Raw genomic sequence first — 27,245 nt, forward strand, 5'->3', positions numbered from 1 at the left:
TACCTGTGCTTATGAAGTTGTAATCTTGATATAGCCACTAGTGATGATACAGTTAAGAGTTTGGGAGGAATGGCAGTGAGTGTGTGTGTAGAGGATAAGAAGTCCACATCTGGCCAGATGTGGTGGCTTGTTTTTGTAGTCCCAGCTACTCAGGAGTCTGAGGCAAGAGTATTACTTGAACCTAGGAGGCAGAGGTTGCAGTGAGCCGAGATGGTGCCACTGCACTCCAGCCTAGGCGACAGAGTGAGACTCCATCTCAAAAAAAGAAAATAAAATAAATATCGGTATACACATGTAATTTTGAGATAAAGAGATAAATAGGAGGGGAAATAGAAGAACTGAAAGTGGTTACCTGTGAAAAGTATGAATAGGGATAGGGAAGGAAGAAAAGAGAAATGCTGGTTTTATTATAAGGTTTACATAGTAATATTACACACACATGCACAATTTTAATAAAAATAAATTTATGAAAATATAATTATTTCATGAATTCCTAATAAACCCAGATCATTAAATAAATCCCACTGGCTACCCTGATGCTGGTGTGGCTTTTTAAAAAATACAGTATCTTCTTAACTGCAAAATGGTTAAAGCTGGCAATGTGGAAGGACAGCTGGATAACTCTGTCATAGTCTAAACCATGAGCTAAAAACATTATCATGAGAAGTAGCTGGGGATAGAACAAAGATTTTTTTACTTGTGAAAATTTCTGGAAATGATATATTACTTCAAATACTACACAAATGGAAGTGATTCCAATTCCATCTTGGAATGTTGGCAACATTTTAAATTGTTTTAAATTAAAGATATCTGTCTTAGACCATTTATGCTGCTATAACAGAACACCACAGACTGGGTAATATATAAAGAATACAAATGTATTTCTTCTATTATTATTTTTTTTGAGACAGAGTCTTGCTCTGTCGCCCAGGCTAGAGTGCAGTGGTGCCATCTCGGCTCACTGCAGGCTCCGCCTCCCAGGTTCACGCCATTCTCCTGCCTCAGCCTCCTGAGTAGCTGGGACTACAGGCACCTGCCACCACGCCTGGCTAATTTTTTCTATTTTTTAGTAGAGATGGGGTTTCACCATGTTAGTCAGGATGGTCTCGATCTCCTGACCTTGTGATCCGTCCACCTTGGCCTCCCAAAGTGCTGGGATTACAGGTGTGAGCCACCGCACCTGGCCTAATGTATTTCTTATGGTTCTGGAGGCTGGAAACTCCAAGATCAAGGCACTGGCACTAGTGTCTGGTGAGGACTGCTCTCTGCTTCCAAGATGACGCCTTGTTGCTGTGTCCTCACAGGGAGGAAAGTAGAAGGGCAAGGGGACCTAAACTAGTTCCCTCTAGTCCTTTTATAAAGCACTAACCCATTTTGAAGGAACCCTCATGACTTAATCCCTTCCCCAAAGTCCCTATCTCTTAATACCACCACTATGGGGATTAAGTTTCAACACATGAATTTTGGAGGGGTCAAACACATTCAAAGCACAGCAATATCTTTATGTAGAGTTTAAAATATTCATACTAGAAAAATAAAGCTAGATAAATAAAAAATCATTAGCATAACAAAACATTGTAAAATAAAGCTGATTTTTATCCTTTCATCCCACTTTAACATCATCGTGTTTGAACTCAAAAAAGTGTGTAGTGTTTATTTTATTTTTAATTTAAAAACAATTTAAAAAAACAGAGACATGGTCTCACTATGTTGCCCAGGCTGGTCTTGAACTCCTGGGCTCAAGTGATTCTCCCACCTCTGCCTCCCACAAGTGCTAGGATTACAGGCATGAGCCACTGTGCCTGGCCATTTATTTTTAAATACTCTTTGTTTTTTAGGCCCTGAACTAAGCATTTATCATTTGCCAATCTGCAGCTCAGTTTAACCCTTTCTGAGTGGGTTATTTTTAGAGTATGAGCATGTGTATTTTTTTGGTGGTAGCATTGCCCTCCCAGGTTCAATCCTGGGGTGGGAGAGTAAGCTAATTAGTTGTGTTCTGAGTAACCAAGGATATCCTGAAAATGCAAGGGAATAATAGGCCATTATAGGGAGGGTGTCAAGGTTGAGATCCGCAAATTTTCAAGTCAAATGGCCAGGCTTCAATCTTGGCTTCACCATTTACTGTGAATTTATTCTCTCCAAGACTCAGTTTGCTCATCTTTAAATTGGATGTGCCAGTGCTATTTTTTTTTTTACTAATTTTATTAATTTCTATAACAAATTACCCCAAAACTTAGTAGCATAAGATAACCATTTATTATGTGAATGGATTCTGTGGGTGAGGACTTCAGACAGAGCACAGTTAGCTTAATTTTGTACATTGTGGGGAATTTAGACAGGGCATGTCCAGGATGACTTGCTACTTCTCCTCAAACTTTGTAGCCTCTCCTAGAAGACTCACTCAGATGCCTGGCGATTGCTCTTGGCTGTCAGTTGGAGGCCTCAGTGCCCATCCACGTGGGCTTCTCCATGGTCTCTCTGTGTGGGCTCCTTTGGGCTCCTTCACAGCCTGATGACTGGCTTCTCCAGAATGAGTGTCCCAAAAAGAGCAAGCCAGATGGAAGCTGTATTACCTTTTCTTATTCTAGCCTCAGAAGTCCCATAGCAACATGTTTCCTGGACGCTATTCTTTAGAAGTGAGTCACCAAGGCCATATTCAAGGGGAGAGGAATTAGATTCTACCTTTTGTGGGAGAAGTGTTAAAGAATTTGCCAAGATGTAGGGACTTCTGGGTATCTGAGTGTTCACAATCAAAGTTCCCGCATTTGCCAGGTTGCCCATGGAAACAAAAGTCATCATGACAAGAAAATATTCACAAGTGAATTGACATTTCCTGCCTCCCTCAGCCCTGCAACATTCCTCCTTGCTGAAATGAAGGGCTCTCTGTGTGCACCAAGCCCCCATCAAGTCAAAATCTTTATTGGTCAGCCTCTCTCTGGTAGCCCAATGTAAATATCTGACAACGCACAACACAAGGCAAGTCATTTGCAAGAAATTATTGCAAGTCTTGCAGAAGATTCAGGACTTCATGCAGCCATTAAAAAGGATATTGGAAAACTGCTAGAATCATATGCAAAGCTTGAATGTAACAGAATTAGACCAGTTAATAACCAGAAAAGAGAAAATCAATAAGAATGTTATAGGCACTTCAGTAAAGAATGGTTTCAGGATGAATACACTGCTACATATTTGCACAATGGGAGTGTTAAACAGGCGTCAAAAGGAACAACTGTAGCAACATACAACAATATGGTAGAATCTTAACAATGTAATATCAAGTGAAAAAAGTACTAAAGACATACAGTTAAAAACAACCCTCTTTCTCTCTCTCTCTCTATATATACACACACACACTACACACACATATTTTTAGGACTTTATATAGATGCAAGAAAACTCTAAAACTGTATGAAAAGCAAAGTGAAGGATAATGAGCTCAGAATTCTGGATGATGATCACCTTGGCCAGGGGAGGAAGTAAAATGTGTTGGGGGTACCATACAGCCAGATGCAAATTGCTGACCAGACACTAATTTTATTTTGGATAGGGGATTTGAAGGTGTCTATATATTATTTACAATAACTAATATTTAAAAAGTAAACAAAAGAGAGCCATGCATGGACCAATGAGGGTATGTCATGAACCAGGGATTATGATCAATCTAATTGTATGTATATAAAGTAGAATTAAAAACACTGAAAAAAAAAAACCAAGGATAGTAACATTTACCTCACAAAATTGCTGTGAAGATTAAATGAGTTAACATATTTAAAACATTCAGAACAGTTCCTGGCACATAGTAAGCACTTACACAATATAATTATGTAAGTATTTTTGTTATCATTATTTTTACTTTATGCCAAGGAGTAGCTACTATTTATTATGCATATAAAACTACTATTTATTAAGCTGTGTTGTAGCAGACACCATTAGCTTCCTTCCCAGTATCTATTTCCACCTTCTTTGCTACCAGAAGTCTGCTTTTTCTCAGGATGGCAATGAGCCCAGACCCAGGCAAAATATGTACTTTTCCAGGTTTTTGCTTGTATCCAGGGTGTTCATGGCACACAGTTCTAGCAAATGACATATAAGCAGAAACCTGCTGGGAGATCTAGGAAGACTTTTGCCTTTCCTGGTAAGAGAAGATGATGTGGCTGGCACCATTCTCACTTCTTCCTTTTTCTTGCCTTGAACGTGGTGTGATGCCTGCAGCCTCAGCAGCTATTTTGTTACTGAAGCAACAAGCATGAAGACAAAAACAAGTAGGCTAAGGATGCCAACATGAAAGGGAGAGACTTACTTTTTACATTTTATTGGTTACTCTTGAGGTTGAGTATTCTTCTAAGTATTGATATATGATTTTAAAAAATCTATGTCTAGGCTGGGCATGGTGGCTCACGCCTGTAATCCCAGCAGTTTAGGAGGCCAAGGCAGGCAGATCACCTGAAGTCAGGAGTTCAAGACCAGCCAGCCAACAGGGTGAAACCCTGTCTCTACTAAAAATACAAAAATTAGCCAGGCATGTTGGCACATGCCTGTAATCCCAGCTACTAGGGAGGCTGAGGCATGAGAATCACTTGAACCTAAGAGGTGGAGGTTGCAGTGAGCCGAGATCATGCCACTGCACTCCAGCCTGGGTGACACAGACTCTGTCTCCAAAACAAAAACAAAAGCCGTATGTCTAAATAAGTATTAAAAATTATTTTGATAAGCATACAATAAAAATTCAGTCATGGGCTGGGCACAGTGGCTCATGCCTATAATTCCAGCAGTTTGGGAGGCCAAGGTGGGCATATCACTTGAGCCCAGGAGTTTGAGACTAGCCTGGGCAAGATGGCAAAAACCCATCTCTACAAAACATACAAAAATTAGCTGGGCTTGGTGGCCACGCCTGTAGTCCCAGCTACTTGGGAGGACTGCTTGAGCCCAGGAGGCCGAGGCTGCAGTGAACCATGATCGTGCCACTGAACTCCAGTCTGGGTGACAGAGCAAGACTCTGTCTTAAAAAATAAATAAATAAATAAATAAATAAATAAATAAAATTCTAAGATATGAGAAAGCATTGAAGCATAATGTAATTAATGATATTTGTATTTCAGTGGTACCTAAGATAATGATGCATTTTGCAGTTGACGGCACCTTAGATTTACTCAATCATGGTAAGAACTTTTTATTTTCAATTGCTCTCATCAAGTTGACTTGTGATCTCAGTAGAATATGTTGCTGCCAACTCATTTCAGATGGATCTCTTGCAACACTGGGTTAGGGAGGAAAATAACAATGACAACGAACACATTATAAAGCTTTAGAGCCTAATTCATCTATATCAGTTAAGATCCTCCCCTTAAATAGGAGGATCACTTAAGCCCAGGGGTTTCAGACCAGCCTGGGCAACATGGTGAGACCCCAGCTCATTAAAAAAAAAAAAAAAAAAGAATGCATTTGGCTGCAAGGAACAGAGACTCAAACAATAGTAGTTTAAACAACTAGAGATTTATTTTCTTCTTCTAACAGGAAATCTAGCAGTGGCAGCCTAGCACTTGGTCAGTAGCCTCTGGGTAATGTGTCTGGGTGGCTAAGAAGAGGTGAGACAGAAAACTGCTGGGACTTTTTAAAGCCTTTAAGTATGTGTGACTGTTTTGCCCTCTGAACTCTTGTATTAGTCACTATTGCTCTGTAACAAATTACCTCAAACCTTAGACACTTATGATATAAAACATTTATTATCTCATAATTTCCATGAGTCAGGAATCCAAGAGTAGCATAGGTGGGTGGTTCTGGTTCAAGGTTTCTCACAGGGCTGCTGTCAAGCTGTTGGCCTGGGCTGGGGGCCATCTAAAGGCTCTACTTGTGGGAGGGAAGTTTCATCCAAGCTCGCTCTCTCTGACTGTTGGCAGGAAGCCTCACTTCTTTCTTGGCTGTTGGCCAGAGAACTCAGTTCCTCACCTCCTGGGCCTTTCTATAGTCCGCTTGAATTTCCTCATGACATGGCCACTGGCTTCCCCCAGAGTAAGTGATGAGAGAGAGAGAGAGACCAAAATGGAAGCTGCACTGTCTTAGTAATCTCAGAAGTGATATCCATCACTTCAGCTATTTAATTGGTCACACTCACTGACCCTGCAGGGGACTATGGGGAGAGGACAACATAAGGGTGTAAATACCAGGAGGCCAGGATTATTGAGGCAAACTTGAGGCCGGCTATCACATCTCCATGTATGTATACATGTATGTGTGTGTATTTGAGAAACATTATTAATTTAAAACAGAAAAAGAAATTTAAAAAAAGACATAAAAACAAAACATCAAATGGTTGTTACTAATTCACTCTTCCATCAAAAATATATGTACCTATCTGTTTTAGCACACATTTGCTATCGTTTGGTATTACTATTTTAAGATTCTATTTTGATTTATTCTCTTCATTTAACCTAGTCATAGGTGAAAATATTTTAATTTTTGTATCTTATTGATTATTCCTAAGGTTGAACATTTATGAAGTATTTGTTAACCAGTTTTATTGACCTTTTTGCAAGTTATGTCTTTACTTAATATATTAATGTATCAGGATATTAGCATTTTTTCAATGTGCATGAGTTCTATATATAATAAAAGTATTACTCTTTTTTTTTTTTTTTTTTGAGACAGGGTCTTGCTCTGTCTCCCAGGCTGGAGTGTAGTGGCACAATCTTGGCTCACTGCACCTTTGACCTCCTGGGCCCCAGTCTCCCAAGTAGTTAGAACTACAGCTGCGTGACACCATACCTGGTTAATTTTTTTTTTTAGAAACGGGGTCTCACTATGTTGCCCAGGCTAAAGGTATTACTCTTTGTCAAAGAAAAAAAAGGTGGCTGTCTACGTGGTGGGGAATATGAAGATCCTTTACTCCTCAGCGGCAGAGCTCCAAGGAGGGAAGCAGGACCTCAAAAGCGACATCTCAGCATTGTACCTGGAGAGGGGACTGGACCCTGAGCACTAGGGATTCTGTCTTCCCTCCTCCAACCTCAGTAAGGATTCCTACAACTCATGTGCGGCTAGAAGCAGGTGCTGGCAGGATCCAAGGTCCCCATTCTTGGGCTGGCATGAGGCAGCTGTCAGCACCCCCAGTGATGCTACAGGTTTTCTGTTCCAGGTTCTACATCTGGATTCTGGGTCATCCCTGGGAGCCAGAGGGATCTCCAGTGATAAGAGAGATTGAATTTTTTTCTAGTCTGGCAATATCCAGGCCAATTCAATTAGATTTTTAAAATACAAATGGACATTTTGTATATATATAAGCTTGAATTCTTAGAGACATACATTCTATATTTTCTTATTTAAAACTCCATTAACTTTTTAAAAAAGTTATTGAGATAATTTATGACCTCTTCTCACTCCTTTTCCTTGGCTTTGTATGTAACCGTGTAAATTTGCACTGTAACTAAACACTAACACAAGAGATGGCTTTATCGCGTTGTCTTTATTTTCAAAAAGTAATATGAAGTCTGTTTTGGCCTGCTTCCTCAGGGAGTTAGGGAAAAATTCGATCTCAATTTTTTTTTTTTGTTTTTTTGCCTGCTCTTTCCCTGCCCCTTGATGGAGTCACATAGAACCCCCTGAGTTCACCCAATCTTGGAATCTGAGGGAAGAGTTCTAGACTTCAAGACAGTGTGGTCACTGTGAAGGGCTTGATGTCCAGACTTCAGTGGTCCCACTGCTCATAGCCCTGGAGACTATGGCTTAGAGCTCAGTCCCCAGCCAAGTGTCCACTCAGCTAACCCATCAAACATTCTGCCACTCTGGGGTCTGGGAGAGAGTCAAACACAGGCCCCCACGGTGGGCAGAACCTGTACCTCTCTATTCCCCCCAAGGGAAGGAAATTCCACATGCTGTAGAAAGCTGGGAACCATTCTATTCACCCTCAACTTTTCAAATCAGCACTCCCTACTCATCCATATCATCTAGATCTTTTCTTTGCCTTTAAGAGCCTAGATTTTCCAAAACAAAAGTTCTTTAACTCTCTGAGTGGGGAAGAGATGGGCAGTCTTCTTAAGCCTACAAAGAGAAAAGCCTGTCATGCTTTGGTGGTGAATCAGCTGACAAACAGGGAAACCAGCCCCAGCTTGGAATGAGGTAATTCTGACAGTAAATCACACTACTTCATACAAAGCCCTCATGATCTGACTGGGACCCAACTTTCCAGGGGTATTGCTAAGCATTCCTTCTCATGTATCTAATACTCCCACTTCCTCAAATATTTTTTCTCCCCTTCTTCACCTGCTCATCTCTCAAGGTATTCAGATCCTTAAAAAGGTGTCAGGGCTCTAGGTTGGCATCTGTAATTCCTTTGGCCTTACTTTTGTGGTCATAAGCTGACTGCCCCAGTGACTCACACCAGTATCTCAGGCAGGAGTGTGCCAGTAAGCTCTCCTCCATGTTTGTCTCTTTCATAGGAAGTAAAACATTTCCCAGAAAACCCCTAGCAGTCTTCTTCTCATGGCTCATTGGTCAGAACTGGGTCACATGGCACATGTAGCTGCAGGAGAGGCTAGGAAAGCAAGTTCCTGGCAAAGTTGAATGGGATCACCATAACTTGTTTAGGTAAATTATGATTTATGCCCACACTGTGAACACAGTTGCCCTGCCCCTACAAAAAAAAGAGCCCCCTTAAAAAAGAATATGGAAGGAAATAACTAATAAAGTCCACCACGGAGATGTTGTCCCATTAATTATTCCATCTTCTTTAATTTGGCAAGGGCTATTACTCTCTGTTTGCCCCTTCTTCCACTCTGAAACAGGGCGTTTAGTTATAAATTCGGTTGGCCAGAATAAGGTTTACATTTTCCAGCTTTCTGTGCAGCTGAGTGTGGTCATGTGACCAAGTCCTGAGAATGGATAGGAAGGGGGAAAAAATGGAGGAAACCACCAGGTATTGAAGAGAAAGGTCATGTTCTCCCTGTGCTTCATCCCAGTGTAATTGCCCAATGGGTTCTTCCTGCCTGCTACACAGACAAAACCAATTCACTGAGACCATGACACTGCAGTAAAGAAAGAGTTTAATTGATATGAGGCTGGCCATATCACATGGGATATGGAGTTATTACTCAAATCAATCTCCCCAAAGGCTCAGAGGTTAGGGTTTTGTTTTGTTTTGTTTTTTGAGACAGAGTTTCTCTCTTGTTGCCCAGGCTGGAGTGCAATGGCATGATCTCGGCTCACTGCAACCTCCGCCTCCTGGGTTCAAGCGATTCTCCTGCCTTAGCATCCCAACTAGCTGGGATTACAGGCATGCACCACCACACCTGGCTAGGGTTTTTCGAGGATAGTTTGGTGAGCAGAGGACTAGGGAATGGGTGGTGCTGACTGGTGGGGAATGCCATCATAAGGATGTGGAAAACTCCTTGTGTGCTGAGTCTGCCTCTGGATGGGGGGGTGCACAGGACCGGTTCAGTCAGGAGCCAGGAGCCCACATGGAGTCAGCCAGTCCTCAGAAATACAAGTCTGAAAAGACGTCTCAAAAGGCCAATCTTAGGTTCTACAGTAGTGATGTTATCTACAGGGGAACTGGGGAAGTTACAAATTTTGTGACCTCTGGAACAGTGGCTGGTTATCATTTAACTCCACCTACATTTTAGTAGAACTCAGGCCCCTCTCATAATCCTAACCTTGTGGACTTTTATTAGTTTTAGAAAGGTGGTTTAGTTTTGGGAAGGGCTATTGTCATCTTTGCTTTAAGGTTAAAATGTAAACTAAATTCTTCCCAAAGTTTGGCTTATGCATAGGAATGAACAAGGAGAATCTGGAGGTTAGAAGCAAGAAGGAGTCAACTGTGTCAGATTTCTCTTACTGTCGTAGTTTTGCAAAGGCAGTTTCACCAGAGGCTGAAACCCCTATGGGAGAAAAACTGTAAACTTCTTTCACATGAGGGAGAAAAACCGTAAACTTCTATTGTGTCTAAAGCACTATTATTTTCCAGCTACACTTATAGCCTAACAAATACAACTGCCTCCAATCCTTGGCCTATAAACATGTTGAAGTCTCGTCTACCTCAACTTCTCCCTTGACCCCATGTTTCTCTCTAATTTACTTTCAGTCTTTCTCTGTGCAAGTCAGAGCAAGCAACAAGTGCCAACTCTTGGCTGATTTAAGCAGAAAAACCATAGCTCATAGACTTGTGGAGAAATCTGGAGAATCATATGTGTGTTGGCCGTATATTGTCACAATAACATCACATAAACAACCATAAAACCACAATGGCATGGAACAATGGACATGTATTTAATACACAAGTTTGTGAGGTTCAGTTTATCTGGGGCTGGGCTGGGCTGAGCTGAGCTGATCTCAGCTGGACTCACTCAAGTGTCTGAGGTCAACTGTTGGTTGGCCAGGCAATTCTGTTGATTTTGGCTCAGCTAATTCATATGTCAAAGGCTCAACTGGCTGTTGGCTGAACTAGGATGGCCTCAGCTGGGATAACTTAGGGAGACTTGGCCTAGTTCCACATGTTTTTCATCATCCAGCAGGCTAGCCTAGACATGTTCTCATGGCAATGGCAGAGAGCAACAGTGACAGCAAGCCAATCACACAAGTGCTTTGCAAGCCATGGCTTGGGTAACGTTTACTAACATCCCATTGACCAAAGTAAGTCAAAAGGGTGAGCCCAGTCAGAATGAGGAAGTCCAACAAGATGAGATCCTCCAGTGAAGAATTAGGATCGTGAATGCAACCAATCTACCATACTATGTTCAGAGGTTTTTCCTTACAGGGCGGTAGGTAGCCCCAACATCACAACACAGAGCTGGGTCACTGAAGACACTGCCACTGCTGCTAATGAGCATTTGACTCCATAGGTACACTGAGAGGCTCAGCATCAGATCCTGAATGTTGCTGTTGCCACAGCTATTCTCCCAAACTGGGGGTTGCTGCCATGCTGGCATTGCCCATTAGTGGAATGGATTCTGTGCTGCTTCTGCTTCTTTGCATCACAAACTCCTCCCGATTCGAAGTCTAGAGTGGGTGCATTTTATTAGCAGAGCCCACAACATGTGCCATGACTTAGTTCACAGGAAAGTTGGGAAAATAAGTAGCTGGCATTTTCAGCTATAATACTAGGAGGTGGGCTCTGCTTCCCAATGAGTTTCATAGAGTGGGAAATTCTCCGTATGTGGGAAAGGGATTTATATCATGGGCAGCAAAAACACCAACACAGAACAACAGTGACAATAAGGAAGAGGAGGAGCAGGAGGAGGAGGAGGAGGAGATCCACTAGACTCTCATTTTCTTTTCTTTTCTTTCTTTCTTTCTTTTTTTTTTTTTTTCAGACGGAGTTTTGCTCTTGTTGCCCAGGCTGGAGTGCAATGGCACAATTTTGGCTCACCGCAACCTCTGCCTCCCGGGTTCAAGCGATTCTCCTACCTCAGCCTCCCGAGTAGCTGTAATCACAGGCGTGCACCACCAAGCCCGGCTAATTCTGTATTTTTTTTAGTAGAGAAGGGGTTTCTCCATGTTGGTCAGGCTGGTCTCGAACTCCTGACCTCAAGTGATCCACCTGCCTCGGCCTCCCAAAGTGCTGGGATTACAGGCGTGAGCCACTGCGCCCGGCCAACAGGCTCTCATTTTCTTGACAGCTAAGTTTCTTGAAAGCGTATTCTTGGCTCACTTTTCTCTTCTACTTCTCCTCTAATTCTCTCCTGCAGTAATCAGCTTTTGCCACAACAATGATGCAAAATTCAGTGGCTTAAAACCACAAGCATCTATTTTTCTTATTCAAGCTTCAGGCTGAAGGTTGCCTGGAGTGGGTTCCAGGCTTCAGTCTGGATTTTTGTCTGCTCCCACATGTCTGTTATCTTCCTTGGGCCAGTAGCTCCCCAGGGCATGCTCTTCTCATAGTGCAGGCATGGGAGTGGAAACATATGATACTTCTTGAGGCAAACTGTTACTTTTGCTCACATTCCACTCGCCAGAAGTCTTGCAGGGAAATATACTCCATCTACTCTCATGCACTGCAAGAGGGAGTGAAAAACTGACAATAATCTGGTCTACTTCTACTCTTCATCTGGCTTCTGACCCTGCTGTGCCATTAGGGTCAACTCACAATTGCCAAATTAAATAGACATTTCTCAGGCTGGGCATGGTGGTTCACGTCTGTAACCCCGGCACTTTGGGAGGCTGAGGCAGGAGGATCACTTGAGCTCAGGAGTTTGAGACTAGCCTGGGCAACATAGTGAGACCCTATCTCTACAAAATAATTTTTAAAATTAGCTGATGTGGTGGCACATGCTGTGATCCCAGCTATTCAGGAGGTTCAGGTGGAAGGATTGCTTGAGCATGGGAGGTCAAGGCCACAGTGAGCCATGATTGTGCCACTGCGTTCTAGCCTGGGCAACAGAGCAAGACTCTGTCTCAAAAAAAAAAAAATTCTCAGAAGATGGGGAGACAGCCAGGTGCCGGGTCCTGCAGTACCTATCAGGCATGGTTAGGAGTTTGGATTTCATTCTAAGTGTAGCAGAAGCCATTTAATAGATATGTGACTAGAGTGGTCCTTCTACAATGCAGATCTGGTCATGTCGTGTCCCTGCTTAAACTGGCAATGAATGTCCCATTGCCTAGAGGAAAAGGTAACATAAGACTTATATGGCCTTAGAAGTCTACTATGATAGACCCCTGCTGCAGTATCTTTTGTCCCTGCACACCATTCCTTGTACTCTTTGGTCTTACCATGTAGAGCTACTTATGGTTAATTTTAGTTTGGATTCTCCAAGAAGCCGACCCTGAGACAAGGATTTGAGTCCAAGTAGTTTATTTGGAGGTGACAGAAACACGAGTGGGGAAAGAGGTAGAAGTGATATAGGGGAAGGAAGGCAGTCAATAAAGAGCGAACTTTTTTACTTTTTTTTTTTTTTTTTGAGATGGATTCTCGCTCTGTTGCCAGGCTGGAGTGCGGTGACGCGACCTTAGCTCACTGCAACCTCTGCCTCCCGGGTTAAAGCAATTCTACTGCCTCAGCCTCCCAAGTAGCTGGGACTACAGGTGCGTGCCACCACAACCAGCTAATTTTTGTATTTTTGGTAGAGACGGGGTTTCACCACGTTGGCCAGGATGGTCTCGATCTCCTGACCTCGTGATTCACCCACCTCGGCCTCCTAAAGTGCTGGGATTACAGGCATGAACCCGGCAAGGGCAAACTATTAAGCCAACTACCACAATGGACAACAGGAGCTTAATCCTGTAAAAAAAACTCTGAGAAACACACACCTCAGAATTATCCCCTCTAAGTGTTGAAGGAGCTTGGGTGTTTACCAACTCCTGAGAGTCAGTCACTAGTTGAGGGCTGCTCCCAGGAGGAGTTAACTCTTAGACATTTCCAGTATGCCATGAGTGTGAACAGCATGGTTTTCCATAGTTCTTGGGAGATGGGGGAAGAGCCTTCAGGCACACGAAGAGGATGAGGGATGTGGGTGAGGTACTGACAGCATCTCCTACAGTTTCTCATACGTAATTTCTCCTTGTAGACATCCATAGTTCCATGTAGGTTTCATTCTTCTGCCTAGGATGCTTTTCCCTGCCTCTTTACCTAGTAAAATCACACTCATCTTTCAAGGCCTTCCTCAGCTTCCCAATCAGAGAGGATCATGCTCCACTCTGTGTTTTCTTAGGACATATTATAGTATACACCTCCATTTTTATCACTTGTCATGCTGCTTTACTTACTAACCAGACTCCTCTACTAGATTATACACTTGTTGAGGACAGGGGCTGTATGTTTATAGTGCTTAATATAGTTTAGTGCCAGGAATATAGTAGATGCTCAATAAAAGCTAGTTAGAAGAATTAATTTCTATCTACAGTGTGTGGCAATGATCTGGTGCAGTGCTGCATTGAATTGAGGTCAACCTGAGGCAAAATCATATGTTTTTACCCCCATTCTCACCTTCATGGCATTCCCCTCCCTTCACTTACCCAATACCTTGCTCTTCTTTCTCTCTAGCCTAATATCAAAATCTGCTTCCAGTTACTTCTCTTACATTAAAGGAGCACAAGAAATAGGAAACCTGGGTTGCTGTTCATCTAGCTTGAGGGTCCTCAGGCAAGCCTCTTCCTCTCTTTGAGCTTCAGTCTTCTCATCTGTAAAATGATTTTCAATGTTCCTGCCAATTACTAGGGGTCTCTTTAAGAATATCTCTATAAGGATGGCAAACAAGGAACTGGCAACAGTGGTTGCCTCTGGGGAGCAGAAATAGGTGGCAATGGGCAAAAAGTTGTGAGGGAGATCAACTTTTTCTTTATATCCTGCATGAGCTTCCTAGGACTTCTCTGCAACAAATAACAACAAACATAGTGGCATAAAACAATAGAAATTTGTTCTCTTAAGGTTCTGAAGGCTAGAAGTCCTAAATCAAGTAAACTCATGCTTCAAAGTCTCTGGCAGAGAATCCTTTCCTGACCCTTCTGGGTTCTGGTGGCTCCAGGTATTTCTTGGCTTGTGGCTGCATCACTCCAATCTGCCTCTGTGGTCACACTGCCTCCTTCTCTTCTGTCTGTATCTTCTCTCATAAAACAACACTTGTCATTGGATTTGAGACCCAGCCAAGCAGTCCAAGATGATCTCATCTCAAAATCTTTAACTTACTATCTGTTAAAGACCCTTTTTCTGAATAACATAACATCCACAGGTTCCAGGGATTTTAATGTAGACAAATATTTTTGGGGGCCACAATTAAGCATATCCATTTGTAGATTTTGAATTTGTGCCATGCAGAAATTTATGACAATAGAAAGGAAGAAATGAATATTTCTTTTCATTCTTCTTCTTCTTCTTCTTTTTTTTTTTTTTTTTGGCGGGGGAGACAGAGTCTCACTCTGCTGCCTACGTTGGAGTGCAGTGGTGCAATCTTGGCTCACTGCAACCTCCACTTTCCAGGTTCAAGCAATTCTCCTGCCTCAGCCTCCCAAGTAGCTGGGACTATAGACACGTGCCACCATGCCCAGCTAATTTTTTTGTATTTTATTGGAGACGGGGTTTCACCATGCTGGCCAAGCTGGTTTCGAACTCCTGACCTCAAGTGATCCACCCACCTCAGCCTCCCAAAGTGTTGGGATTACAGGTGTAAGCCACCGCACCCAGTGGAAGGAAGATTTCTATGTGACTGAACAGAGACTAAGATTTCTACTTTTCTGCTTCCTGTTCAACCAAATTTTGTCCTTCCCTTAGGATCTGACTTTGAACCACCTTTTCCCTCCAGTTTTGATTTACTGGTGAAACCATGTTATAGGAAACAAAAATGGAACTCTCATCCCATGTGGTTGGAAGTGTAAAGTAGTATGACCACTTTGAAAAACAGTTGGGCAGTATTTTGCAAAGTTGAACTTACGCATACACTCCAGACCACCAATTCCACTTCCATGTCAACAACCTAGAGAAATCTTTCTAGTTGTTCACTTATGTAGAAGACACACATAAGAAAGTTTGTAGCAGCAGAGTTCATAGTGGCACAGAATGTGAAACAACCAAATGTCCATCAGTAGTAGCATAGATAAAATATGGTATTATAAAATGGACTATTACAACAGTGAAAATTAGTGAACTGTAGCTGTACTCATCAACATAGGTAAATATAAAAATCATACTATTGTCTAAAAGAAGCAGGCAACAGAAGAATAGATGTATACAATATTATGTTACTTAAGGTTACAAACATAGGTAGAAAATATAAAAACAAGGGAATTATTAATACAAAATTCTGCAGAGTGGTTACATCTGAAAGAGAGAGAAAAGGGGAATGCCCATAGGAAGGGACCCCTAAGAGGCTTCTAAGGTATTGGTAATATCCTGTTTTATAGCATGGGGAGTGGGTACACGAATGCAAACGTTATTAATCAAACTGTGCATATTAGTTTTATACATTCTCTTGTGTGTATGATATATTTAGCATCCCATGAAAAAATTCTACTATAGGTGAGGATGTGGAGCAATGTAAATTCACACTCATTGCTGTGAGGATAAGTTGGAAAAGCCATTTTGGAGAACATTTTGCAACATTTAGTAAAGTGGAAGTTGTACATGTTCTGTGATTTAGCAACGCCTTTCCTAGATATTCCTAGGTACTGTACCTTAAAGCAGTGCTTTTCAAACATGCTGATCACGACCTCTTATTGAGAAGTACATTTTACATCACAACCAAGTATCTCTCTCAGGCGTGCGTGTGCGCGCGCGCACACACGTATATGTATGTGTAAGTGTAAAAAAGCTGGGAAAAAATTTTGCTAAACAATGCCCATATTACATGCAACACATTCTGATCTTTTCTATTTCTGTCTATTCTATTTCATTAAAGGTCCCAACCTTTAAGTTTACTTTAACTCACTAGTAGTTGATGCTATGGAGTGTTTGTGTCCTCTCAAAATTGGATTTAGACACATATGTTGAAATTAATCACCAATATGATGGTATTACGTGGTAAGGTATTTGGGAGGTGATGAAGGTAGATTACTGCCCTTTTAAGAGGGGCTCCAAAGAGCTGCCTGACCCTTTCCACCATGTGGGGACACAGCCAGCAGGTGTTATCTGTGAACCAGGAAATGGGCCCTCACCAGACACCAAATCTGCTGGCATCTTGATCTTGTACTTCCTAGCCTCCAGAACTGTGAGAAATAAATGTCTGCTGTTTACAAGCTACCCAATCTATGATATTTTGTTTTTTATTTTTTCATGTCAGACAGGTAATGTGCCGACAGGAAACAAGGTTTGAGGGAGGCACATCTCACATATGGGAATGAACACACACTCATCTTGCTTACAAACTGCAAAAGGACTGACCTATGATATTTTGTTATAGCAGCCTGAATGGACTAAGACAGTTGAGAAACTATAATTTGAAAAAAACTGCACTAGAGAAAAATTTCCATGAGATAATGTATAAAGAATGTTGAATGAGCAATGCTCAAAATAAAAATAACAGGAAATGAGAATTGAGGAATATTCACATAAGGGAACGATATATTGCAGTTAAGATGAGTAAACTACAGCTCAATGTATTAACAGAATGTTGAGTGAAAAAGCCAGTTGCTGAAGCATATGTACAGTATGATGTTATTTATAAAGTTTCAAAACATGAAAAACATGTTGTTTATGGATACACACATATGTAATAAAACTCTAAAACACGCATGGGAATGCTGAACATGTAACTCAGGATCGTGGTTTCCACTGGAGAGACGGAGGGGAATGAGATCAGAGAGGAACAAAATGGAACTTTAATTATATTTTAAGATTTTTTGTTTATTAATCTTTTTCTTATTTGTTCTTTATTATTTATTGCAGGAGATGGCAAATTACCAATGATGGGCCAAATCTGGTATGCTATTTTTATATGACCTAGGAGATAAAAATGGATTTTACATTTTTAATTTTTTTTATGAGACGGAGTTTCACTCTTGTTGCCCAGGCTGGAGTGCAATGGCGCGATCTCGGCTCACTGCAACCTCCACCTCCCAGGTTCAAGCAATTCTTCTGCCTCAGCCTCTCGAGTAGCTGGGATTACAGGCATGCGCCACCATGCCCAGCTAATTTTGTAATTTTAATAGAGCCAGGGTTTCTCCATGTTGGTCAGGCCGGTCTCGAACTCCTGACCTCAGGTGATCCGCCTGCCTCGGCCTCCCAAAGTGCTGGGATTACAGGCGTGAGCCACTGCGCCCAGCCTGGATTTTACATTTTTTAATTGTTGAAAAACTTGAAAGAATAATATTCCATGACATGTAACATAAAGTTCAAATTTCAATGTGGATAAAATAAGTTTTATTATTACACAGCCCCAAGAGCTTATTTATTGTCTATGGTTGTTTTCACACTACAATGGCAGAGATGAATAGCTGCAAGAGAGACCATATGGCTGGCAAAGCCTAAAAATATCTACAATCCTGCCTTTGATCTAAGAAGTTTGTCAACCCCTGGTTGACATACATACATACATGTATACATACATAACATACATATACATGTATGCATATATATATGCATACACACATGCATATATATATGCATACACACATGCATATATATATGCATACACACATGCATATATATATGCATACACACATGCATATATATATGCATACACACATGCATATATATATGCATACACACATGCATATATATGCATACACACATGCATATATATGCATACACACATGCATATATATGCATACACACATGCATATATATATGCATACACACATGCATATATATATGCATACACACATGCATATATATATGCATACACACATGCATATATATATGCATACACACATGCATATATATATGCATACACACATGCATATATATATGCATACACACATGCATATATATATGCATACACACATGCATATATATATGCATACACACATGCATATATATATGCATACACACATGCATATATATATGCATACACACATGCATATATATATGCATACACACATGCATATATATATGCATACACACATGCATATATATATGCATACACACATGCATATATATATGCATACACACATGCATATATATATGCATACACACATGCATATATATGTCAACATGTATATGTTGTGAGGGGTGTGAGGGGTGTGTGTGTGCGCGCGTGTACGTGTATGTGTGTGTGTGTGTGTGTGTGTATATATGTATATATATATATTTTTTTTTTGACAGGGTCTCACTCTGTCACTCAGGCTGGAGTGCAATGGCACAATCTCGGCTCCCTGCAACCCCCGCCTCCTGGGCTCAAGTGATCCTCCCACCTCAGCCTCTGAGTAGCTGGGACCACAGGTGTGTGCCACCACACTCCACTAATTTTTTGTATTTTTGATAGAGACGGGGTTTTGTCATGTTGCCCAGGCTGGTCTTGAACTCCTGAGCTCAAGTGATCCACCTGCCTCAGCCTCCCAAAGTGCTGGGATTGCAGGTGTGAGCTACTGTACCCAGGTGATGTATATTTTATAATATTAAAAAACGGTAACATTAAAGAAAAGTTCCAGAAGTACCAAGATGTATAATTCTACCCTCTACCAAAATTTGCTTAATTTTTCCACGTTTCCTTCCAATCTTTGACAAAACCCATATATTCTTATTGAAATCATGCAAAGATATTTTATATTCTACCTTTTCCCTGCTGTACATTTCATACACCTTTTTGATGTGCTATGTAGCATTCAAATTTGCCCTCTTTAATGGTATAACATGGTTCAAGTTTATAAACTGCACAACATAATTTACGTAACTGCCTTCTCATGTTTAAATCTTCATATTCTTTTCATTTTCCCCTGTTTATTATTGGTTGCAAGGCAAAGAATATCTTTGTACACAGAGATTTCCCCCTTTCTTCTTGCCAGGTATGGTGACTTCTTTTCTTAGAATAAATTCTTAGGAATGAAATACCTAGTTTTCCCTTCACCCCCCAAATTCTAAAAACTTTCTCTTCCTCTCTTTATTCCTATAACCTCTTACTTTTTCAGTCTTTTTGCTTATCCCCTTGCCTTCTCTAATATAACTGATCTCTGCCATTGGCTCTTACAGTGGTTGTTTAGATACTATAAAGCTCTCTTGCTGTTAAATCCCAGCTTGACCTCACTATCTCTTAGGTGGCCCAACATTGCACAGTGCATTGTGAGGGCTGCTTCTTGCTCTCATTTCTTAACCCTTCCCCTCATCACAGTGTCTACTTCCTTCCTTCCACTCCACTCCTTCATTAAGGTTAAAGTCTGCCAGGGATCTCTCTGTTAAGTCCAAAGGCTTTTTTCTCTATTTTTATCTTCCCATTGGAGCTCCTGTCCTGAAGTGACTTTCCTCCTATAGTTCTTCAGGCCTTTCTCTTTCCTTTTCTCTCCCTACTCAAGGATTATCTCTTTCATAAAACTTTCTCTAAGGGTTGGGATATGCCTACCTCTTTTGAGTCCACAGTCAACCCAGGCATATCTCATCCCTTAACTGTACTTTGCCACATTTTAAGTTGTTTAACCCTCTTTTGAATGAAGATGAAGTTGAGGGGGGGAAAGTAAAAACTTGCAGAAGCCTCTACTTACAGTTTCAAAATAAACTCTTGAGATAAAGTAAACAATCACAGGCCATACTGTATTAGTAACAGAAGATCTATAAAGTGAGGTCCATGGATCAGCAGCATCAGTGTCACCTGGGAGCTTGTTAGAAATTCTGAGTTGTAGGCTCCACCTCAGACCTCCTGAATCAGAATCTAGGTTTTTAATATAATCCTCAGTGATTCACACGTGCAATATAGTATAGGAAGCACTGGTCTAGTGGACCAGTGAATGTCTGCCAAGAAGGACCTCCATCAGAAGGCCTCTAAGGACCCCTTGGGAACCTCAAACCAATGATTTACACCTCTTGCTGGGCAAGGGTGGCTGCCATACCTATCAGCCCTTTGATGAAAGCTACCAACTGATCTCCTGACTAGGTGGGTGGCCTCCCTCCCTCATCATTCCAGGTACAGGCACATTCCTTTGAAGCTGCAAAAGAGTTTGAAGAATACAATCTTTCTCAGAGAAGACTGTTCTTCAACCAAGGATGTAGGCAAGGATGTAGAGTCATTGGTAAAGTGGACACATCCTACTAGGGGTTAGGAAACACTGTTTCTATCATCTTTCCTAACAAAAAAATATGTGAACAACATAGAATCGAAAGACAAGAAATATTTATATTCCTCCTTCTTTCACTCAGTAAATATTTACTAAGCACTCACTATGTTCCAAACACTATTCTAGGTGCTGGGGATACAGCAGGGAACAAAACAAAGTCCCAGTCTTAGTGGGGTTCACGATCTCTAGGGCAGTAGTCCCCAACCTTTTTGGCACCTGGGACCAGTTTCAGGGAAGACAACTTTTCCACGAAAATTTTGGGGGAGGGGGGTTAAAGGATGAAACAGTTCCACTTCAAATCACAAGGCATTAGATTCTCATAAGGAGTGCACAACGCAACCTAGATCCCTTGTATGAGCAGTTCACAATAGGGTTCAAACTCCTATGAGAATCTGCTGCTACTGCTGATCTGACAGGAGGCGGAGCTCTGGCAGTAATGATTGCATGCCCACCCGCCGCTCACCTCCTGCTATGCGGCCTGGTTCCTAACTGGCAACAGACAGGGGGCCTTTACTCTAGGGGATGGAGATGGACAACAAACAAGTACATAATATGGCCTGTAGTGATAGCGCTTTAAAGAAAAATAGAGCCAGGCAATAAGACCAATGGGCATGGCTGCAGCAGATTAAGCAAGAAAGAAAGCATAATGAGATGAGACTGGAGAGGTGAGTGGAGCCAAGTCATGTAGGGTCTTTAAGGAGCTTGGATTTTATGCCAAGTACAATGGGGGCCATTGCAAGGTTTTGAGCAGAGGAGTGACATGATATTGTCTACATTTTAACAGGGTGTCTCTGGGCAGGGTGCGATGGCTCCCATCTGTAATACTAGCTCTCTGGGAGGCCAAAGGTGGTGGATTGCTTGAGTTCAGGAGTATGGGACCAGCCTGGGCAACATGGTGAAACTTCATCTCTACAAAAATACAAAAAATTAGCTGACCATGGTGGTATGTGCCTGTTAGTCCCAGCTACTCAGGAGGCTGATGTGGGAGGATTGCTTGAGCCCAGGAGGTGGAGGTTGTAGTGTGCTGAGATCATGTCACTGGACTCCAGCTTGGGTGACAGGGCAAGACCTGGTCTCAAAAAAAAAAAAAAAAAAAAAGGTCTCTCTGGTTGGTATATGGGGAATGGCCTCTAAGGGGCTAAGAGTGGAAGCAGGGAGCCGAATAGCAGGCTGCTGTAAGCAGGTGTGTGGTTGGTGAAGATTAGGGTGACCAAGTGGTAGTGGTGAAAAAGGTTCCAACAATCTCAATTTCCCTATTTAAAAAGTCATCACAAGGTAACTGATGTGAATTTTTAAAAAATCTTGGAGGGGAAACTGATATAGAAAACAAACTGTAGAAATAACAGGGCTTTTCTGGGTTGAGCACTGTTAACAACACCCCCTGGGAATCAGTGTCATTTAACATTTCATAGAAGATTAAGAAAAAGGGTATTTTGAGATATGTCTAGATACACAAATCATACTTTGCTTTCCACATAGTAAAATGTCAAATCAATAGGGAGCAGCTTCTGGAACATCTCTAAAGCCATGTGCATAAGCTGGAAAGTGGCAGGTATCTTGTCACACGGATGAGTGTATGGCAGCTCACATAGGGAAAGATAATTCAGAGGATACCTTTAAGACAATGAACTCTGAACTGCTGGTTGCCACCAAGGTAAGGAATCTAGAAGTTGTTTTAGATTACTCTTTCAAGACATCAACTCTTCTAAAGTCCAAACAGCCAGCAAAAGGTCTGGCTGTCCAGAATAAAGACAAAACATCAGCCTTAACAAAGCCTCAGTACATCCCTCTTTGGGCTTAGTGTGCAGTGCTGGTCACTGCATCCTAAGAAAAAGAAGCGCCAGAGAAAGGCAGGTAAAATAATTAAAAGAATAGAGGGGCTTTTTTTTTCTCTGGGTTAAATGCCCATAAAGAAGATAAGATGCTTTTATAGCATGAAAGACTCAGAGGAAGTAAAAATAGCCCTTGTCATTCAATCCTATAATTCTTAAATTAGGGGACAAAAGAAGCTTGAAAATGGGAGTAATGAAGAAACCGTCGTTGGAGGACATATAAAAGAAGGTCCTTCTTTGGCTGGGGCCAGGGGTCAGGTCTTTAAGTATTCTCCAATATGTGGAAGTACATGTGGTAGCTGTAAATGGAGGGTGGGGGTGGGGGTGGGGGACACGCAGCCCACCTCAACAGTCCTTCGAAGGGACAAAAACCACTCTGGACTGGTGCCCGCCTTCCCTCTTTCCCCAAATCACCACGGAATACAACCACAGAAACTCAAAACCAGCAAAAAACGCTGACAAGACATTCAAAGGATTCAAAATGCTAATACTAAATCTCATTGTCTGGGAAAATTAGATTGAAAATAAATTCAAGGGTGCAAGATTTATAATAGATTAACAAGGGAAATTAAGGATGTTGGTGGGGCCGGGAGGAGATACATCCTTAACTTTGTGATTCACACGATGGAGCAATACTGTGTCCTTCAAAGAAATGGTATTTGGTAATCTGAGTTGGACAGCTATCATAAACCATTTCCTATACACTGTTAGCATAGTCAGAAAGTGAGAGTTATGGATTGACATAGGGATTAAATCATTTGAATTTTTCACCCACAGCACAAGTCCTTCAATCGTTTTCAATAAACAGAGGGAGAGGGAGACTCTGATGAACCGTTGCTCACGTGTTGAACAGTTAGCAATCCCGGGCTATCGGGTCCCTGCTGACCTTCCTTCAGAAAAACGAATGGACATGTAAACGGAATGAGGAAGGGAGGGTAATAACCAGAGTGTCATTGAATTGAGAGATGTTAAAAATGGGCCACAACCAACACATGGGCCCTTACTTTTAGATGAAAGAGTCCTATATATAAATACATAGTATGTTCTCTCTTGCCAAGAAATATTAGACTAAGGAACTTCATTCCTCACGAAGAAGATAATCCCCTCTTCCTTCCCATAGGTCCCTTACTTTACCTGCTTCTTCCCTCTCGCGGGTAGGAACTTTGAGCCCCGCCTCTCTGCTCGCCTAAGCTCCGCCTTCCCCGTCCACCTGTGTGCCCAGCCCCTGACGTTACCGGTTGGCTTCAGCGGCCTGCAGGATTCCGGCTCCCGATTGGTCGGCCCGTCCACGGCTTGCGCAGCTCACCAATGGCAGCGGTGCTGGGTGGAGGGGTGCCCACATCCAAGATGGCGTCCCCAGGAGCTGGGAGCGGGTGACCGGCGGCGGGGAAGCGGCCTGGGTTGGCCCTCAGATTGCGGGGTCTGGGGGCATCTCGCCGGGCAAACCCTTGGCCCGCCTACAAGGACTTCCCCCGGCCAGAGCAATGGCCTCTGAGAACAGCAAGCAGTTTTGGAAGAGGAGCGCTAAGCTGCCGGGGAGGTGAGCCCAGGACGCTGAGAGGGATAGGGGATTGGACCAAACCCTTCCAGATCCTAATCCCTAAATCCCGCGGGCCTGGGGCGCCACAGAGGCCGGAAGACTGGTTTGGGGAAGCTGGGACTGCCTGGTGGCGGCAGGGCAGCTGTCAGGCAGAGAAGCGAACAGCGAGCTTTGGGGACGGCTGGATGTGGGTGTAGACCGGGGTCTGGGGGCGGAGGTTTCAGGAGGGGTGACCTCAGCGGGAAGGTGGCCGAAGATTGGGCGTAAAGGGGAGTGGAGTTGGGTGAGTAGTCAGTGTCGGCCCTGGTCTCGGAGGTTCCTCCCCAGAGCTGCTTCCCACTCTAATTAGGACTCCCTCTCAGGGGTCTCCACCACGCACAGGTGGTTGGTCGCTCGAGGATGGCCCCTTTCCTTGATCCCTGAGGTCGGCACTTACCCGAAGGATTCCGGTGGGAGTTTGGGGCCGCCTGCCGAGGGGGTTAGGCAGGAAAAGTGAGGACGATTCTCAACCCTGACCTTACTTTATCTTGAGTTGGCCCTTTCCCACTAGGAATTATTACAAGACGACAGAATCAGGGTTATTCCTTTGGCATTTTCTAAGGATTTGTCCAACCCCAAGTGACTTCTTCCTCCCCTGCATTGTAATGCACTTCTTGTGCAAATGCACTAAATTCGTTCATTCTTCAGTTGTTTAACTGGAGAGCAGACCCCCTAAGACTATCCCCACCCTCTTTTCGGTGTATGTTGAGACTTTTGGCAAATTATCCATCCATCAATCTACTGTTGGTTTACTGTTTCAGTTTATTTTGGGCAAAGTCCTGAGAAGTATAAGGAAGAGTGTGTATTTCAGTCGTAAATTTAAGATTTCTGCCAGCTACAGTCTACTTGGTGATGAAATTCATGTTTGGTTGTGTCCCCTGTGCTACCTTTTCTAATGGATTCAGGTTTTTTCCTTCTGGGATAATCTTTTGAACTCGTGGCTTTTTTTTTTTTTTTTTTTTTTAAGCGAGAGAGAGATGAGGGTCAGTAGTGGCTAGGTAAGAGCCTTAATATATATATTTTTTAAATGAAATAGAGACAAGGTCTGACTGTGTTGCCAGGGCTGGTCTCTGACTCCTGGCCTCAAGTGATCCTCTTGCCTTGGCCTCCCAAAGTGTTGGGATTACAGGCGTTAGCCACCATGCCCCACCAAGAGTCTTATTTTATTAAGGATTCTAGTAGACATATGGAGAATAGGGTGGAAATCAGCTTTTAGTAATACTTATTAAAGTAATAGAAAGGAATGCAAAAATAACTTCAGATTAAAGTGCTGTGGACTTAACAGTGTTAATATTACTGTTAAAGATGTTCTGTGTTTTTAGGTAAGCACACTTCCTGCCAACTGATTCCTTTTCCTTCCTGGTCTAGTGAGCTCTCTAGTTGTGCTAACTGCTATTTTCTGGGGTTTTCCATAGTGAGATCATTAAATTTTGACATCCTAAGATTATAATCAGAATCAATAGGAAGACTGTTGTATCAGGAAGCAATGTAAGAGATGTGGGACGTGGCATGGGCTTCTGTGCCTTCTGACTGCTGGTTGCTATTAACAATCTTTTTTTCCTATATTTCCTGTATTTGGCTATAAGAACAGTCAACTTTTTTAAAGCACTACTTTTCTGAGATAGGAAGAGAAGTCTTTTCAGTTTCTTCAAGTTTCTGGATTCCTTTTTCATTTTGAAGAATATAGAGAAATAGAGAACTTTCGAGTTCAGAAAGACTTGGGTTACTATTTGGGCTCTGTTGTGTGTGTGACCAAGACAAATAATCTTTCTAGGCCTCAATTTCCTTACCTATGAAATGAGAAATAAAAATACTTTCCTCAGAGTCACTGTGGGGACTAAGTGAAATACCCTATTTGTAAGGAACCTAGGACAGTGTTTATTTAGCACATTATAGTTGCTCAAAAAACAGTAGTTATTAACATTGCTGTCATTATTACAGCAAGTAAACATTTAAAATAATGTTACTCAGATCCTTACCCCAGCTCATTGTCTTCGTTGTTTGTTTTAAGGTATTCAAATATTTTCACAATTCATAATAGTTTTTAGTACCTTACTTGGTAAAGAGAAATACTGTTCAGCTGTGTGCTTTTAGCAGTGAAGCCCACGAGCCTCTGGTCATGGGAGAAAACTAAGTTTCTTTTAGATAGAAAGGTACTTTGGTTTAAAGAACATGTTAGGGCATTTTCTCAAGAACTTTTGCATCTGTACTCTTTCGGTCTTAGAGAAGAAAAACTTTCTCCTGGGTGGGGAAATGACAGAAATGACTCTACTGGATGCATGCAAACTTGGAAATGAAACTAGTTTACTCTTCTTTGCAAATTGAAAGGTGAAAAATAAAAGCGATGACAGGGTTCTTTCCATTTGTCTGATCATGATCCAACAATCTTAGTGACAACAAATAGAAATTTTATTAAATAAAAGAAGTTGCAAATGAACGAAACATTCTTTTTAAAAATAACAGCTTTATTGAGATATAATTCACATACCATAAAATTCACTCTTTTAAAGTGTACAATTCAGTGGTATTTAGTATATTCATTTATAGTATAGATGGTTTTGTGCAACCATCACCACTAATTTCAGAACATTTTCATCATCCTGAAAAGAAACTACATACCTGTTTACAGTCACTCCCCATCCACTCCACTCCAGACCCTGGTAACTACTAATCTACTTTCTGTTTCTGTGGATTTACCTCTTTTGGACATTTTATATATATGGAGTAATATGATCTGAGGCCTTTTGTGAGTGGCTTCTTTTATTAAGCACAGTGATTTCAGGCTTGTCCACGCTGTAGTATGTATCAGTACTTCATTGCATTTTATGGCTGAATAATATTCCATAGTATAGATACACCACATTTTGTTCATTCATCAGTTGATGGATATTTGAATTGTTTTCACTTTTGGGCTATTGTGCTTAATGCTTTTATGAACATTTATGCAGAGGTTTTTGTTTGGATATATATTTTCTATTCTTCTGCTGATAAATAGGAGTGGAATTGCTGGGTCATGTAGTAACTTGGTGGAACTAAGCATCTTTTAAGTTCTCTCAGTTATTCACATGAGCCCCATGTACTTAGCACATCAAATGGTCATTGTATTAATGCCTAGAAGATAAGAGGCAATCTGTACCATTGCAGGCTTTGGCAGGTGTGGTGGCCTGTAATCCCAGAATTTTGGAAGGCTGAGGCAGGTGGATCGCTTGAGGCCAGGAGTC

The 27,245-nt window shown here is 41.9% G+C and overlaps 2 protein-coding genes and 1 non-coding gene across 8 annotated transcripts in view; 1 reads left to right on the plus strand and 2 right to left on the minus strand.

Moving 5' to 3' along the window:
- TMEM217 (transmembrane protein 217) overlaps positions 1-24,176 on the minus strand; it is a 46,045-nt gene extending 21,869 nt beyond the window's left edge. For 2 of the 6 annotated variants that reach the window (XM_063812964.1, XM_063812961.1), the window contains exon 1: positions 23,681-24,158. In XM_063812964.1, the coding sequence (XP_063669034.1) occupies positions 23,681-23,787 (107 nt within the window). In that variant the 5' untranslated portion in view covers positions 23,788-24,158. The other 4 variants (XR_010157990.1, XM_063812960.1, XM_063812962.1 and 1 more) reach the window with 4 other exon arrangements.
- On the minus strand, positions 16,686-16,788 carry LOC112209691 (small nucleolar RNA U13). The gene has a single exon (XR_002944513.1). It is a non-coding gene; the product is annotated as a small nucleolar RNA U13 (small nucleolar RNA).
- Positions 23,688-27,245, plus strand: part of TBC1D22B (TBC1 domain family member 22B) — a 74,382-nt gene continuing 70,824 nt past the window's right edge. Inside the window, exon 1 of the mRNA XM_016955379.4 lies at positions 23,688-23,985. Within this exon, the coding sequence (XP_016810868.1) occupies positions 23,930-23,985 (56 nt within the window). The 5' untranslated portion in view covers positions 23,688-23,929. The remainder of the gene's footprint in view (positions 23,986-27,245) is intronic.

The sequence above is a fragment of the Pan troglodytes genome, chromosome 5, assembly GCF_028858775.2.
Source record: "Pan troglodytes isolate AG18354 chromosome 5, NHGRI_mPanTro3-v2.0_pri, whole genome shotgun sequence".
NCBI lineage: Eukaryota > Metazoa > Chordata > Mammalia > Primates > Hominidae > Pan > Pan troglodytes.